Below are 12,401 nucleotides of genomic sequence, written 5' to 3'. Positions count from 1 at the left end.
AATCCAAACCACAATGAAATGCTGCTTCACACCCACCAGGCTGGCTAGAATCAAAGTAAGATAATAACAAGTGTTGGCAAGAACGAGGAGACACTGGAGCCGTTACACACTGCTGGTGGGAATGTAAAATGTACAGCCACTTGAAAGCAGTCTGGCAGCTCCTTACACAATTAAACAGCTTTAATACAACTTACAGAAAATCCCCTCCTGAGTAGAGACCCAAGACAAACAAAAACACGTCCACACAAAAAAACTTGCCCACGAACTGTTGACATTTATTGTCAGCTTGGTTGGATCCAGAACCACCTAGGAGACACACTTCTTGACTGGTTTGGGAAGGCATTTCCAGATAGGTTTAACGGAGGGAGACCCACCCTGAATGTGGGCAGCAGCATCCCACGGCCCCAATAAAAAGGAAAAATGGGGACAGCAAGCTGAGTGGCGGCCTTCACCTCTCTCTGCTGCCTGAACAAAGGTGCAGTGTGGCCAGCCGCCTCACAGGCCCGCCGCCTCGTCTCCCCACCACGTCTCCCCACCACTACAGGCTGTACCTCTTGTTAAACCCTGCCAGACATTTCGTCATAGCAACCAGAAGAGCACCGAACACCAGCACTTACAGAAGCATTGTTCATAGCCATCACAAAGGGCAAGTTGTCCAGACGCCTACCGTCAATATGACATATCTGTGCAATAGAGCCGGCCATAAAAATGAATGAAGTCCCGATGCATGCCACAGAGCAGATGAGCCTGAAAATGCTGGGCAGGGTGAAAGACGATAGATATGAAAGGTGACGAATTCTAGGAGCGCCTTTACAGGAAAGGAAATAGGAAAATGTGTGGAGAGAATAGGTGAGTGGCTTCAGGGAGGAGGGATATGACCAGGGCAAGAGGTAAGGGGTACCCCCTTCTCTATGAGCCAGCAAAAACTTTGTGTTGGCTATGGAGACAGTTGCGCATCCCTGTCTAAAGAAAACCCCCTGGAAGCCTGGTGTGGTGGTGCACTTCAACCCAGCAGTCAGGAAGCAGAGGCAAGCTAATCTCTAAGTTCGAGGCCAGCCTGGTCTACAGAGCGAGTTCCAGGGCAGCTAGGACTACACATAAAAACCCTGTCTTAAGAAGAAAAAGAAGAAGAAGGAGAGGGAGAGGGAAAGGGAGAGATAGAGGGAGAGGGAGAGGGAGAGGGGGAGAGGGAGAGGGAGAGATAGAGGGAAAGGGAGAAAGAAAGAAAAAAGAAAAAGAAAGAAAAGAAAGATCAAATTCACTGAATTGTGTGCTCTGAACGGGTAAACTGCATGGCGTATGAGTCACATCTCAGTAAGGCAGCTGCGGACTCGGGGAGACTAGAACACAAGAGGAGACACACGCACAGCACCCAAGCTGCCTGCTTCCTCAGAAGTGTGAGTCAGCATGGCTCAGATGAAAGCCCAGGGATGCTGCAAACTCAAACCTGATGTGAGGCCCCGACTGCGGGCGATCTGCTAGAGGCAAGGGCAGCCAAGGCCTCGGCCTGAGCCCAGGAAAGTCTGCAGGCTGATTCAGACTGAATTGCAGCCTTGACAACAGGCAGCAGCATGGAGCCCTTACAGGATGGGGCTGAAAAAGCCAGACTTGTCCTCAATGGGTATGCTCTACCATCCCCCCAGCCTGCAACATGAGGACTCCCAGGACAGGACAAGCGCTGGTAGAAACATCAGGAATCCAGAGTCTCTACCAGTTGGGGCTATTGCCTGGGATGGGATGGCCACTAAGTCTGTTTCCAGGGTTGTGACCTCTGCAGGCTCTGGGAGGGGCTAAATCTAGCTCATCTGTAGCAATATCGTGGGTAATATGGGGAAATGCAGAGACCCTAAGTTCAATGACTTGTCGTTCAAATCTTGGCTCTGCTGTTCATCCAGGTAATCTTGGGCAAGGTGACATTCTGTGCACATATCTGGTAAAGAGGTAATTACACATGCCAGATAACATTTCTGCCTTCCAGTGACAGATGTGGAGAATCTATATTTTCTGTTGTGGTTGTCCTTAACATCACTCAAAACTATGTTTTAGAGCAGTGGTTCTCAACCTCCTAGTGCTGTGATCCTTTAATATAGTCCCATATTTCGTAATGATCCCCAACCATAAAATTATTTTCATTACTATTTCATAACTGTAATCTGCTACTCTTATGAACTGCAATGTAAATATCTGTGTTTTCTGATGGCCATAAGCGATCCCTGTTAAAGGGTCCTTTGACTCCCAAAGAGTCACAAGCCACAGGTTGAAAATCAATGTTTTAGAGGCTGGGGGCTCAGAAAGGGGATGGTGGGCCCAAAAGACAAAGATGGGAGCCCAATTCTTAAACCCCAGAAAGGTTTGTCTCTGGCTCCTGGCTCTGCCACAACCAGGCTTTTACCTGCTCAGATCCTCTGCTTGGAAATGGGAAAAGACATTCCCAAGAACTGGGGGGGGGGGGCACATCCCACAGGTAGGAAAAGTCCCTAACAAGAATAGGAGGCTGGCAGAGGGTAACTTTACCCAGGAGTGATTTCTTTCTATTTAAAATGGTGTGTTGTCTGACTGGCTTATGGCTTCCTTCTCTCAGAAGGCAACGGAACTCTACAACTCCCCTCCCCTAAAGCAGTTTCAAAAAGGAGACTGTGGTCATCAGCTTTTCGTGGCTGTGACAAAATGTCTGAGAAAATCAAGTTTAAAAGAAGGAAAGGTACATGTGGCTCATGGCTCTGATCCATGGGGGTTCAGAGTCTGTGGTGGCACCGGGCGGCACGGCAGAGGACATGGGGTACAGCAAAGCGGCTTATTTCATGGTGCCAGGAAGCAGTTGGGGTCTCCATATATCTGTTCAAGAGTCTGCCTTCAACGGCCTAACTTCTGTTAGTCTCTACCTCCCAGCAGCAGCACAAGTTGCTGACCAGACCTTACCACTAGAATGTCTGGGGGAACATTCTAAATTCTGACCACAGCACCGCTACAATGGACTCTTCCTTCTCTCCCACCAAGTGGTGGTGAGGCTCCATGGGGGATTGGCACGTCTGAGACCCCATTCATGCTAAGTGGCACAGGTCTTCTCCAAGCCTCGATTTCTACTTCTGAAACCAAAGGGTTGGGGGTGGGAGATAAAATGAGGGAGGGAAAGGACGAAGTCTCCTGAGGTTTGACGCCAGCAGGGTGGGGTTTTCTATTTTCTTTCCTGATCCCCCATAATCTGACCTTCACTTCTCTGTCAAATACGTGGCTATGACAACCGTCCTCCCGCCTGGACACTCAATTTCAATCATCCGAGCAATTTGCAGATCTATTGTCACCCAGGCCATGCCCCAGCCCCGTGACATCAAAGCTCAGTTGGAGGGGCCTGGACATCAGTATGCCCTCAGAGTTACCCAGGTGGATCTCCACACACAGTCAGGACTGAGAACCACACACCCGAACTGAAAGCTTCCATTCCATGAGATGGTTCTCAAAGCGATGACTAAGGGCTTCCAGGTCTTCTTCACAGATGGGCGGGTCAGCTTGGGGTAGTCAGAAGAAATGCAGAAAGCAAGCAGGAAATAGAAACCCCAGCGAACCGTCTGTGCACGCCCCGAGTGGGGTTAAGCCAAGCCAGGGTGGTTCTGCATGCCTCTGCCATTGGGAGCACCCACACCCCTGGAGGGAGCGACCAAGGATTCTCTCCATCTCAGGATCTCATTACCTCCTCCCTACAAAGCCAACACCTCTGAGAGAAAAGTCACTGCCCAAGCAGGGCAGTGGTGGCACACACCTTTAATCCTATCACTGGGGAGGCAGAGGTAGGTGGATCTCTGTGAGTTTGAGGCCAGACTAGTCTATAGAGAGAGTTCCAGGAGGAGTTCCAGGACAGCCAAGGCTACACAGGAAAACCCTGTCTTGAAAATCCAAAAAGGGGAAGAAAAAAAAAACTATCTAAGACTCTCTTCAAAGACAAGAAGGGTCTTGAGGTCCAGGAAATGGTTGAAGGGTTATGACCTGCAGATGGCCAACAGCAAGTCAGGCAAGTCAGTGGCTACCCAAGGTGAGGAAGACCACAGTGCAAATATGTTCATGCCCCTCTGTGGTTTTGATGGTGATGACGATAATGACGACAATGACATAAGTGGTGACAATGAACTGTCCTCTACTGCCAACCAGAACTCAGTTGGCTAGTAACACTAACAACTTGGCTATTTTATTTCCATGCATGCCAGCTCCAGAAGGAGGGGTCCTGGTGTAAGTGGCAGGGCAGGGTTAACACCTACAGGTGTCTTGAGCCTCCCCTTCCTCCGCAAACCACGTCCTGGAGGCCATCCAGAGTCAGAGCATTTCTCCCTGGGGGCCGAAGCCACCACGTTTCCATTTCCCTATGCCCAGAAGCCACACAGCTCCAAGGCTCCCCCATCCCACTCCATCCTTGCCACAGCCCACCATGATCGGACTGGGAGCTCTGCCTGGCCCCTTGCTTGGCTCCCAGTCCTGGCAGCAACTGTGGCTTCAGGACGAGGAGACAGGAAGCAGACCTTCAGTGCCAGAAGGCAACGTGGCTGCCAAGCCTTGAACTGAGGAACAGCTCCCTGCACGGAGGCCCTGCTGTCTGCTCCCTGTGGGCTCAGATGCCAACCAGAACACCTGGGGCAGCTCCAGCAAAAGGGTACAGACAGCTCCCTCAGCAGGGGAGAGTCAGCGAAGGGAGAGCCCAGAAGTCCTGCCGTGGCTCTAAGCTATATCTCTCCCATATTAGATAACAAGTATAAACGTCTATCTCAGACTCTGACACAGGGTCAGTCTGTGGCAAGTGATGGATGAGCTCTTGTGGCAGCCTAGGAGAAGATTCCTGTGCGAGTCAGGGAAGCACAGGAGAGTAGTGAGTCGGGTATATCAGACACCCAAATCCCATGTCAACAGGCACCAGCCCCAGTGGCCCTGACAACACACTGACCCTTTGGGGACCCCAGTTCCCTCTACCGAGGTGCTAGAGCAGACGAAATACAAGTAAATTCTCCTTGGGGACTGCACTGCTAGAATATTTCATATCGCCAAGCTTCTGACACCTCCCCTGTGTGACTCTCAGTTACCAGCAGCACAAATGTTTGTGCTTGCAGCCATAAGGCCACTCACCTGCAGTGTCATCCATCCATTCATTCATTCACTCATCCATCCATCCATCCATCCATTCATTAGTTCGCTTCTTAACCATTCATCAGGGAGGGGCCACTCTAAATACTCTCAATACAATAAAAAAAAAAATAACGTGTCCTTATACCCAGGGAAATGGCCCAGTGGGTGAGAGCACTCACACAAATGAGGACCTAGCATCAGATCCCCAGTATGTATGTAAAGAGCTAAGGGCAGTGTGTGCTAGGGAGGCAGAGACAGGGGGATTGCCAGAACAATAAGTTCTGGCCAGATTCAGTGAGAAGTTGTGTCTCAAACAAATGATTGATAGAGGAAGCCATCTGATATCTTCCTCCCATTTCTCTCTCTCTCTCTCTCTCTCTCTCTCTCTCTCTCTCTCTTACATTCATACACACACACACACCTCAACTTCACATTGAGCTACCACTTCACTGAGATGGAGACAGACAACAAACACATCTATAGAACTATAGCATCCCAAAGAGGACCATGGTAGATTATATAAAGCAATTATAAAGGCCCCTGGAGACTAGGATTGTATTTGTGGCACGGCAAACTGAAGTTGGGGCCTTGCGAATGCTAGCATGCTGTCACCGAGCTACATCCCTAGCCCTCTTATGATTTGTTTAAATTCTGGGACAGGATCTCACTAAGTAACCCAGGCCGGCCTTCAACTCGGGCAGGCTTTCGTTTCTTCTTAAATAAGACAGAGCCTCATGCTGTAGCTCATGTAGCCCGAAACGCTCTATATAACCCAGGCTGGCACCAAACGTGTAGCAATTCTCTTGGCTGAGTCTCCCGGGTAGAGCTGGTTACAGGCATATGCCACCAAGCCCGAGGAGGTTGGACTATGGCCATTACTTTTGACACTAGAGAGATGACTCTGTGGTTGAGAGCTCTTGTGGAGGAGCGAGGTTCAGTTCCTAGCCCCCATATGGTTGTCCACAAGCAGCTGTAACTCCAATTACTAGGAATCAGACACCCTCTTCTGACCTCCTCGGGAACGCATATGGGGCACAGACATACATGGAGACAGAACACTCGTACACATAAAATTAAATAATAAAAACCATCTACTTTCCCACAACAGTGGCCATGGTTAAGGGGCCAGCAGGAACTGTGGGGACAGTAACCCCACATCTCCATGCCAGGAGCATTCTGGAAGCAGTCTGTGTCCTGACAGATGCTCTCACCTACAGACCTCCCTCTTAAGCCAGCCTATCTAAGTGCCTGCCACAACGTCACTGAAAGCTAAGCAGACCACAAGACTTGCCATGTTCTATGACATGCAGTGAGTTATTTCATAGCGGCCCACGATGAGATCTGAAAATGGATAGAGGACAAACCACGTGATTTGAGGCTAGGAAACCAGAAAGTTTCATTGGGTCTAAAGCCCCCATATAACATTGGCCATTGATGCGTCATTTTTCTTAGTTGGACTTCAAGTTCTAAGGAAGATAATGCTATATAGAAGGCTGGCAAGTTAGCTCTTGGATCAGGAGCCTTAAAAACACCTCATTTAGCACCCTACCGATCCCAGGAGTCCCCGGAACAGCCCTGTGGCTTTCAGTATCCAGGATCCTGAAGCTGTTGCTATGACTACCATCTCACTGGCCATCACTGGCCTTGAATCACCACCCCTGTGAACTTTATCCTTTTCCATTGAGTCAGGAGAGGCTGAGGGATGGTGGGAGGTGCCTTGGCAATCACACCCACCCTGAGAAGGCATTCACTTGCTTGTATGTACCCTGGGTCTCTTCCCATCACTGGGGTTTGCTTTCTTAGCTGGGAAATAAAGAGGGAGACTGAGCCCCAAGAGCCTCTTCCAGACATAGTTTCTTCAAGGACGGGAAGGGGCTGTTCTGAGCTGAGACCAACTACAGAAATTTTTGTGCTAGGGTCATCTTCAGACATGGGTAGCTGACCTGCCAGGGATGAGACATCAGGTGGACAACGGTGATGGGTTCAGGTTTTTCAAGGCAGGGAAAGGCCTATGTGCTGTTTCTAACAGCGTGCCAGGGACCTGGCAGGACCTTCAAAACTTTCCATTGCAGAGCTGGGAGAGCTCCTGCAGGCGCTCACTGAGAGCCCACCCAGGTCTCTCGCATGGAGACCAGGAGGTCCACCAGCCCCAGCCACCCTCCCCTCCAGCCACAGCCTGGAGATACAGCTAAGGAAGAAAAATCAACGTTTTTGCCCAGCAAGTCCCTAACCAAAGACTAAGCCAGCTCCCAGGATCACTGCAGCCCCGTTTTAAGGTAAAAAGACTCTAGTTCAGAGGTGGCTGGGACCTAGTGGTGGGAGAAAAAGGAGGACTGGATCCTGCCTTCAGGGCCCCTCCCCAACCCCACCCTATGTCACTAAAAATGTAGCATTTGCAGAGTGGGAAAATAGAACCAGATGTGACAAATCTTACACATGTGGCCACTTCCGCACCAGACCTTGACTCTGAGAGACACTGAAGACAGACAGGGAGCACTGTGTAGCCGACTCCCTTAGAAGCCCAGGACAGGGCCTTGAGGATCAGGACCCGGGGAGATAGGCTCAGCTGATAATCTGGATTCTGGGTAGACCCAGGGAGGAGATAGCCCTGATCAAGAAGCAGAGACCCCATTCTGAATCCTGAAGCCCCTCCAGCACCCACAAAAAATTGGCCTCTACTGGAACCCCATGTTCCTCCAGACACAGAGCATCAGTAGCCATGATGAGCAACCCTTTGGGTCACTTGATGTCACCTGGACACAGTCCCAATCTTGATCCTTGGGCCTGAAATTGTCCCAGCCTATCAGCTCCTGAGGGAACCCTTCCCAGGAGGCGAACTGGGCCTTCTACAACCCTTGTTTGCTACCTAAACACTCTCAGGCCTTCCTGAGTCCGTCCTTCACTCTGCCGTCAAGAGCCCACAAATGCATCCCTATTGATGATGTTTGGGCAGTTCTAAGGCAATAGCACCTCCTCCCCTAAGCCTGTCTAAGCAGGGGCTCCACCCTCATTTGACCTGTGACCTGCACCCGAAGCAGTGACCCTCATCGCCCACTCTACCATCCAGCCCAGTGAGCACCTAGGATAGATCATATTGTGTACTGCAGTTAATTCCTGCCTATCACCGGGGATGAACACAGCTAATAAATAAAGGCGATAAAAAAAATTAAGTGTAAATTCTAGAGATGGGAAACAACTTGTCCAAGGTGACATAGCTAAGGGGGGGGGGGCATTTACACAGAGGCCACAGCAATCAGCAACACCAACCTAGGCATGTCCAGCTCCAGGCCCACCCATCCACCAGCCCTGGCCACCAAGCACAAGTGTCGTCAAGTGCACTGCACCCTGTGGCCCTGTAAGGTACATCTCACTAGTAGTCAGAGTCACATGGCCCTGGTCCCTGCAGCATCTAGCAGTCAGCCACTTGTCAGCAGACCAGTGAACTGGTTCAATGACAAGGACAGTTCCTGAGGAGGTCTGAATAGTTCTGCTCACCCCCTTCATACCTTAGTTCAGGCCCAAGATACACAGGCAAAGCATCTCCCCATGCCTCGACCCAGGTGTGCATGCAGACAGACTCGGGGGAAGAAGCACAGAAAGGGTAGCTCGTCCAGATCTGCATAGGTTTTGAGTACAGCCACCAGCACACCCGACAACAGTGGTTCTCAACCTTCCTGCGGCTGGGACCCTTTAATATAGTTCTGAACATTGTGGTGGTCCCCCAATCATAAAATTATCTTCATCACTACTTCTTAACTGTGATTTTGCTACTGCTATGAATCATAATGTAAATATCTGATATGCAGATGGCCTTAGGTGACCCCTGTAAAAGGGCCATTTTATCCCCCTCAAACGTGTCATGACCCACAGGTTGAGAACCACTGACCTGTTTCAGTCTGGGCCCAGAGGTCCCAGCAAGTAGCTTATTGGTGGTTTCCTGTTGAATAAAAGGTACTATCCCACTACAGCTACCTCACACCTGGCAGAGCATGGCAGCCAGTAAGGGCATGGTGGTGGCACTGTGTACCATGTTCTTGGATATGGGTAGGGGGTGAGGGCTGTGAAAGGAACTCGATGCTCAGAAGGAGGGAAAGTCTTGTCCCTTACCAATCCATCACAGTTGCTGATGGCAACGGCTGCCCCGGGCATTCCAGTGACACCTCCAGTGTACACACACTCCTGCTGCAAGGGTTGTCGGAAGAGCTCCCGGAAGTCCTCGTGCCACTCCACAGGGGCGCCTGGTGCCACCAACCTCCGGTTGGGCTGCAGGCGCAAGTGAAGCAGCCTCCCAAAGACAGTCACGTTGAAGTAGAGGAAGTGGTGCCTTGGACCACCAGGCCTCAGGGTCTCTCTTTCCAGTCTTGGGGGGCTGCGAGCCACCCGGAGGTGGCTATGCGAAGTGGCTGCTGTGGGGGCTGAAACCACATGGGACAAGAAGCGTCCCCGAAAATCCGTGCTACAGGGCACAGTCACGACGTAGTCACGGAGTTTCCCAGAGTGGTGCCCGTCTGCTGGAGGTAAACACAGAGTCACTTCATGGTACGCTGTACAAAGGTAAGAGGAATCTGGGAATTCCCTTTGGGGAGGGGGAGATGGACAGACAGCGGTGAGCATCACCTATCACAGAGCCCTTAGCCCAAGTTCATTCATTTTTCTCCTCATTACTTCCTGAGCCTGTACAGTCACCCATTCAGGTAGACATAAATTTGTGAACGTACATTCTTTCTGTAGCTGTCCGGTCTTTTTTTTTTTATATATATTTAGCAGAAGTAAACAAATGATGTCAAACAGAGTCCCATCACCATAGCAATAAGCCTTCCAACTTTGAGCACTGCTTAGAAAGGGCTGAAATTCCAGACCTGCCTCAACTCCCCCAGTGTACTGAAGTCACCAGCCAGGGGTAGAGACCTCGCCACGCTCCCAAGAATGCCGCTGCCAAAACAAACACACCTAGAAACCCAGGGGATCCGGGCCCTTGACACAGATAAAGGAGGGGCTGGAGAAGGGAGTGAGGGAACGCGCCGTTATATATTTTTCCGAGGTTAGAAAGGAAACTTTTTTAAAAGCATCGAAGTGGCTGTGAGACATCTGCACTGCCCAGCCCCAAGCAGGATAAATATAGAGCTTCAAAAATAAAAAGAGACACGGGGGGTGACCTGCCCACTTGGGCTGACTGAAGTGTGAGGTCATGGCCCTGCGCTGTAGGCCATTTGCCAGTCAGTGGGCCCCATCTTCATGCAGTCCTCTCTCTGTGTGCACAGCCAGGCAGGAATGACAGCTCACTGGCTCCCAGGCCTGGTGATTCATGGACACAAGTTGGAAGGAATTTCCACTTCTCCATAGTCCTATCCCTCGCCTCCCCAGCTAACAGCACTGATAAAACACACAGAGAAGGATGCTCCTTTAAGATCCCCCGGGGGCCATTGTAAATGGGGGGTGTCCCTTTATCTTTTCGCTGTGACGGGCAAAGGAACCCAAGACTGTGTAAAAGGGGTCCCACTTGCACACATGAACCTTCCCTAGAAATGACAGAGCCTTTCTGTATGCCCCCAAAGCACCCAAAGTGTACCCATGCTGTAAGATGTATGTGGTATGTCTCTGGTCTATGCCTGGGAGACAACCTATATAGTATCTGAGGATGCTATGTTGTGGGCTTGGAGGGGAATAGGGGAAGAGCCTTTTTTTCTGATCAGAAGCAACGGTGCCCACAGTTTTCTGCTGTGGGAAGCAATCACCTGCTAGCCTGATTCCGTGTGGGACAACCAGACATGCACACTCAGACACGCATGTGCACACAATTCCACAAGTGCCACCCAAGTTGGAGACAAGGCATTAAAGATCAAGAGAAGTGGGGGAAGAAAGGGGGAGGGGTAGCTCACTGTGACTTTTTCTCAGGGGCAGAGACGCGTGTTCCCAAACCCCTCCTGCAGGTCACTTCGCCAGTGACAGAATGGCGCAGAAATGGCTAAAAGCAGCCAAAACGAAGCAACTCAGCCTGAACCTGGTGCACACCACCCTCCACCCGCCTCGAACCCTGCTAGACTGGCTCCTGCATCCTGGGGCTACTCGGACCCCTAGTACCCCAGAGACCCCCACGTCCCCGCGCTACCCGCACGCACGCACCTGGGGTCTGACTGCCCGCGGCCGCGCAGAGCGTGCAGTACCAGGGCAGCAGGCAGGGCAGCAGCGCGCAGAGCCGAGCCATGTGGCCGCGCGAGGACGGGAACGGGCAGGCGCCCGAGTGCCCGGTCTGCCAGATCGCAGAGCGCCGGCAGCCTCCGCCTCCTGCCGGCCCGCTCCCGGCCCCCACGGCAGGGCGCCCGCACTGGTAGCTCCAGCTGCAGCCGCTCTGTCCACCCGCGCTGTCCCGAGCCGCCCGGACTCGGCGAGACCGGCTAGGGGCGCGGGGCGGGTACACGGGCAGGGCGGGCCGCGCGGCTCGGGCGGGGGGCGCGGGCGCTGGGGGCGGGGGCGGGCCTGGCGAGCCACGGCGTGCGGCCCGAATCGGAAGTGCCACGCGGAGCCCGCGCGCGGGGGCTCCTGGCGCACGGGGCGATCGTCCCTTCAGACGCCAGAGCTTTCCGGAGCCTTTGCCGGCTCTGTGACTACTCCAGAGCCATTGCTCTTAGGGGTGTCCCACAGCATTTTGATGATGAAGATGGGGAGTTCCCACCACCTCCCGGGTTGCCCTACTAGTTCCTGACCCCTTGGATATTCCCACTTTGCAGATGACAACACCATGAACCCTAGGGTACTTCTGCTGTCCTGTGTTCTAATCAAGAGCAGGGCGCAGGAAGGTGAAGAGAGGGGCCCTGTACGGTCACTCAACCCAACTGCCCAGATGGAAATCCCAACTCTGAGCCTGTTTCCTCATCTGTGGCATAGCTGTTAACCACAGGACACAAAAGACACACAATAAACGAGGAACTCCCAGTATGTCCACCCCACACTCTATAGCCTGAAGTGGGAAGAACAGGCACAGCAGATGCTGTCTTGACAACCTGTAGAGACCAGTTCCACAGTCAGGGCCCACAGCCCATTAGAAAACCCCACGTTCTTGTTCCACTTTACAAGTATGTTCTTAATGATTTGAAATTAGGTTATACTTCAAAGTACTCATAGGTGGAGACTTTGAGGAAGGAGGATATGGTTGGCTTCGCTATTTTTATTGTTTTCTTGTTTGTGTTTAACTGTGCCTACGGGTTTGAAATGACGCTGAGGTCTGGGGAGACCAGCTCATTTCTGAAGTCAGCTCAGAGAGCACATGCCCATTATATTCCAAATGACATCGAAGC

The 12,401-nt window shown here is 51.7% G+C and overlaps 1 protein-coding gene across 1 annotated transcript in view; it reads right to left on the bottom strand.

Moving 5' to 3' along the window:
* The window catches only part of Adamts14 (ADAM metallopeptidase with thrombospondin type 1 motif 14), a 66,716-nt gene extending 55,263 nt beyond the window's left edge, over positions 1-11,453 (bottom strand). The window contains exons 1-2 of the mRNA XM_041656010.1: positions 11,230-11,453; positions 9,214-9,614 (exon numbers count right to left, since the gene is read on the bottom strand). Coding sequence (XP_041511944.1) covers positions 9,214-9,614; positions 11,230-11,311 — 483 coding nt within the window. The 5' untranslated portion in view covers positions 11,312-11,453. The remainder of the gene's footprint in view (positions 1-9,213; positions 9,615-11,229) is intronic.
* Between the last annotated feature and the right edge of the window lie 948 nt (positions 11,454-12,401).

The sequence above is a fragment of the Microtus oregoni genome, unplaced genomic scaffold (assembly GCF_018167655.1).
Source record: "Microtus oregoni isolate MIOR12 unplaced genomic scaffold, Mior012 000007F_ref0000211, whole genome shotgun sequence".
Lineage (NCBI taxonomy): Eukaryota > Metazoa > Chordata > Mammalia > Rodentia > Cricetidae > Microtus > Microtus oregoni.
The sequence above is the reverse complement of the archived record's forward strand: the minus strand, read 5'-3'. Positions and strand labels throughout refer to the sequence as shown.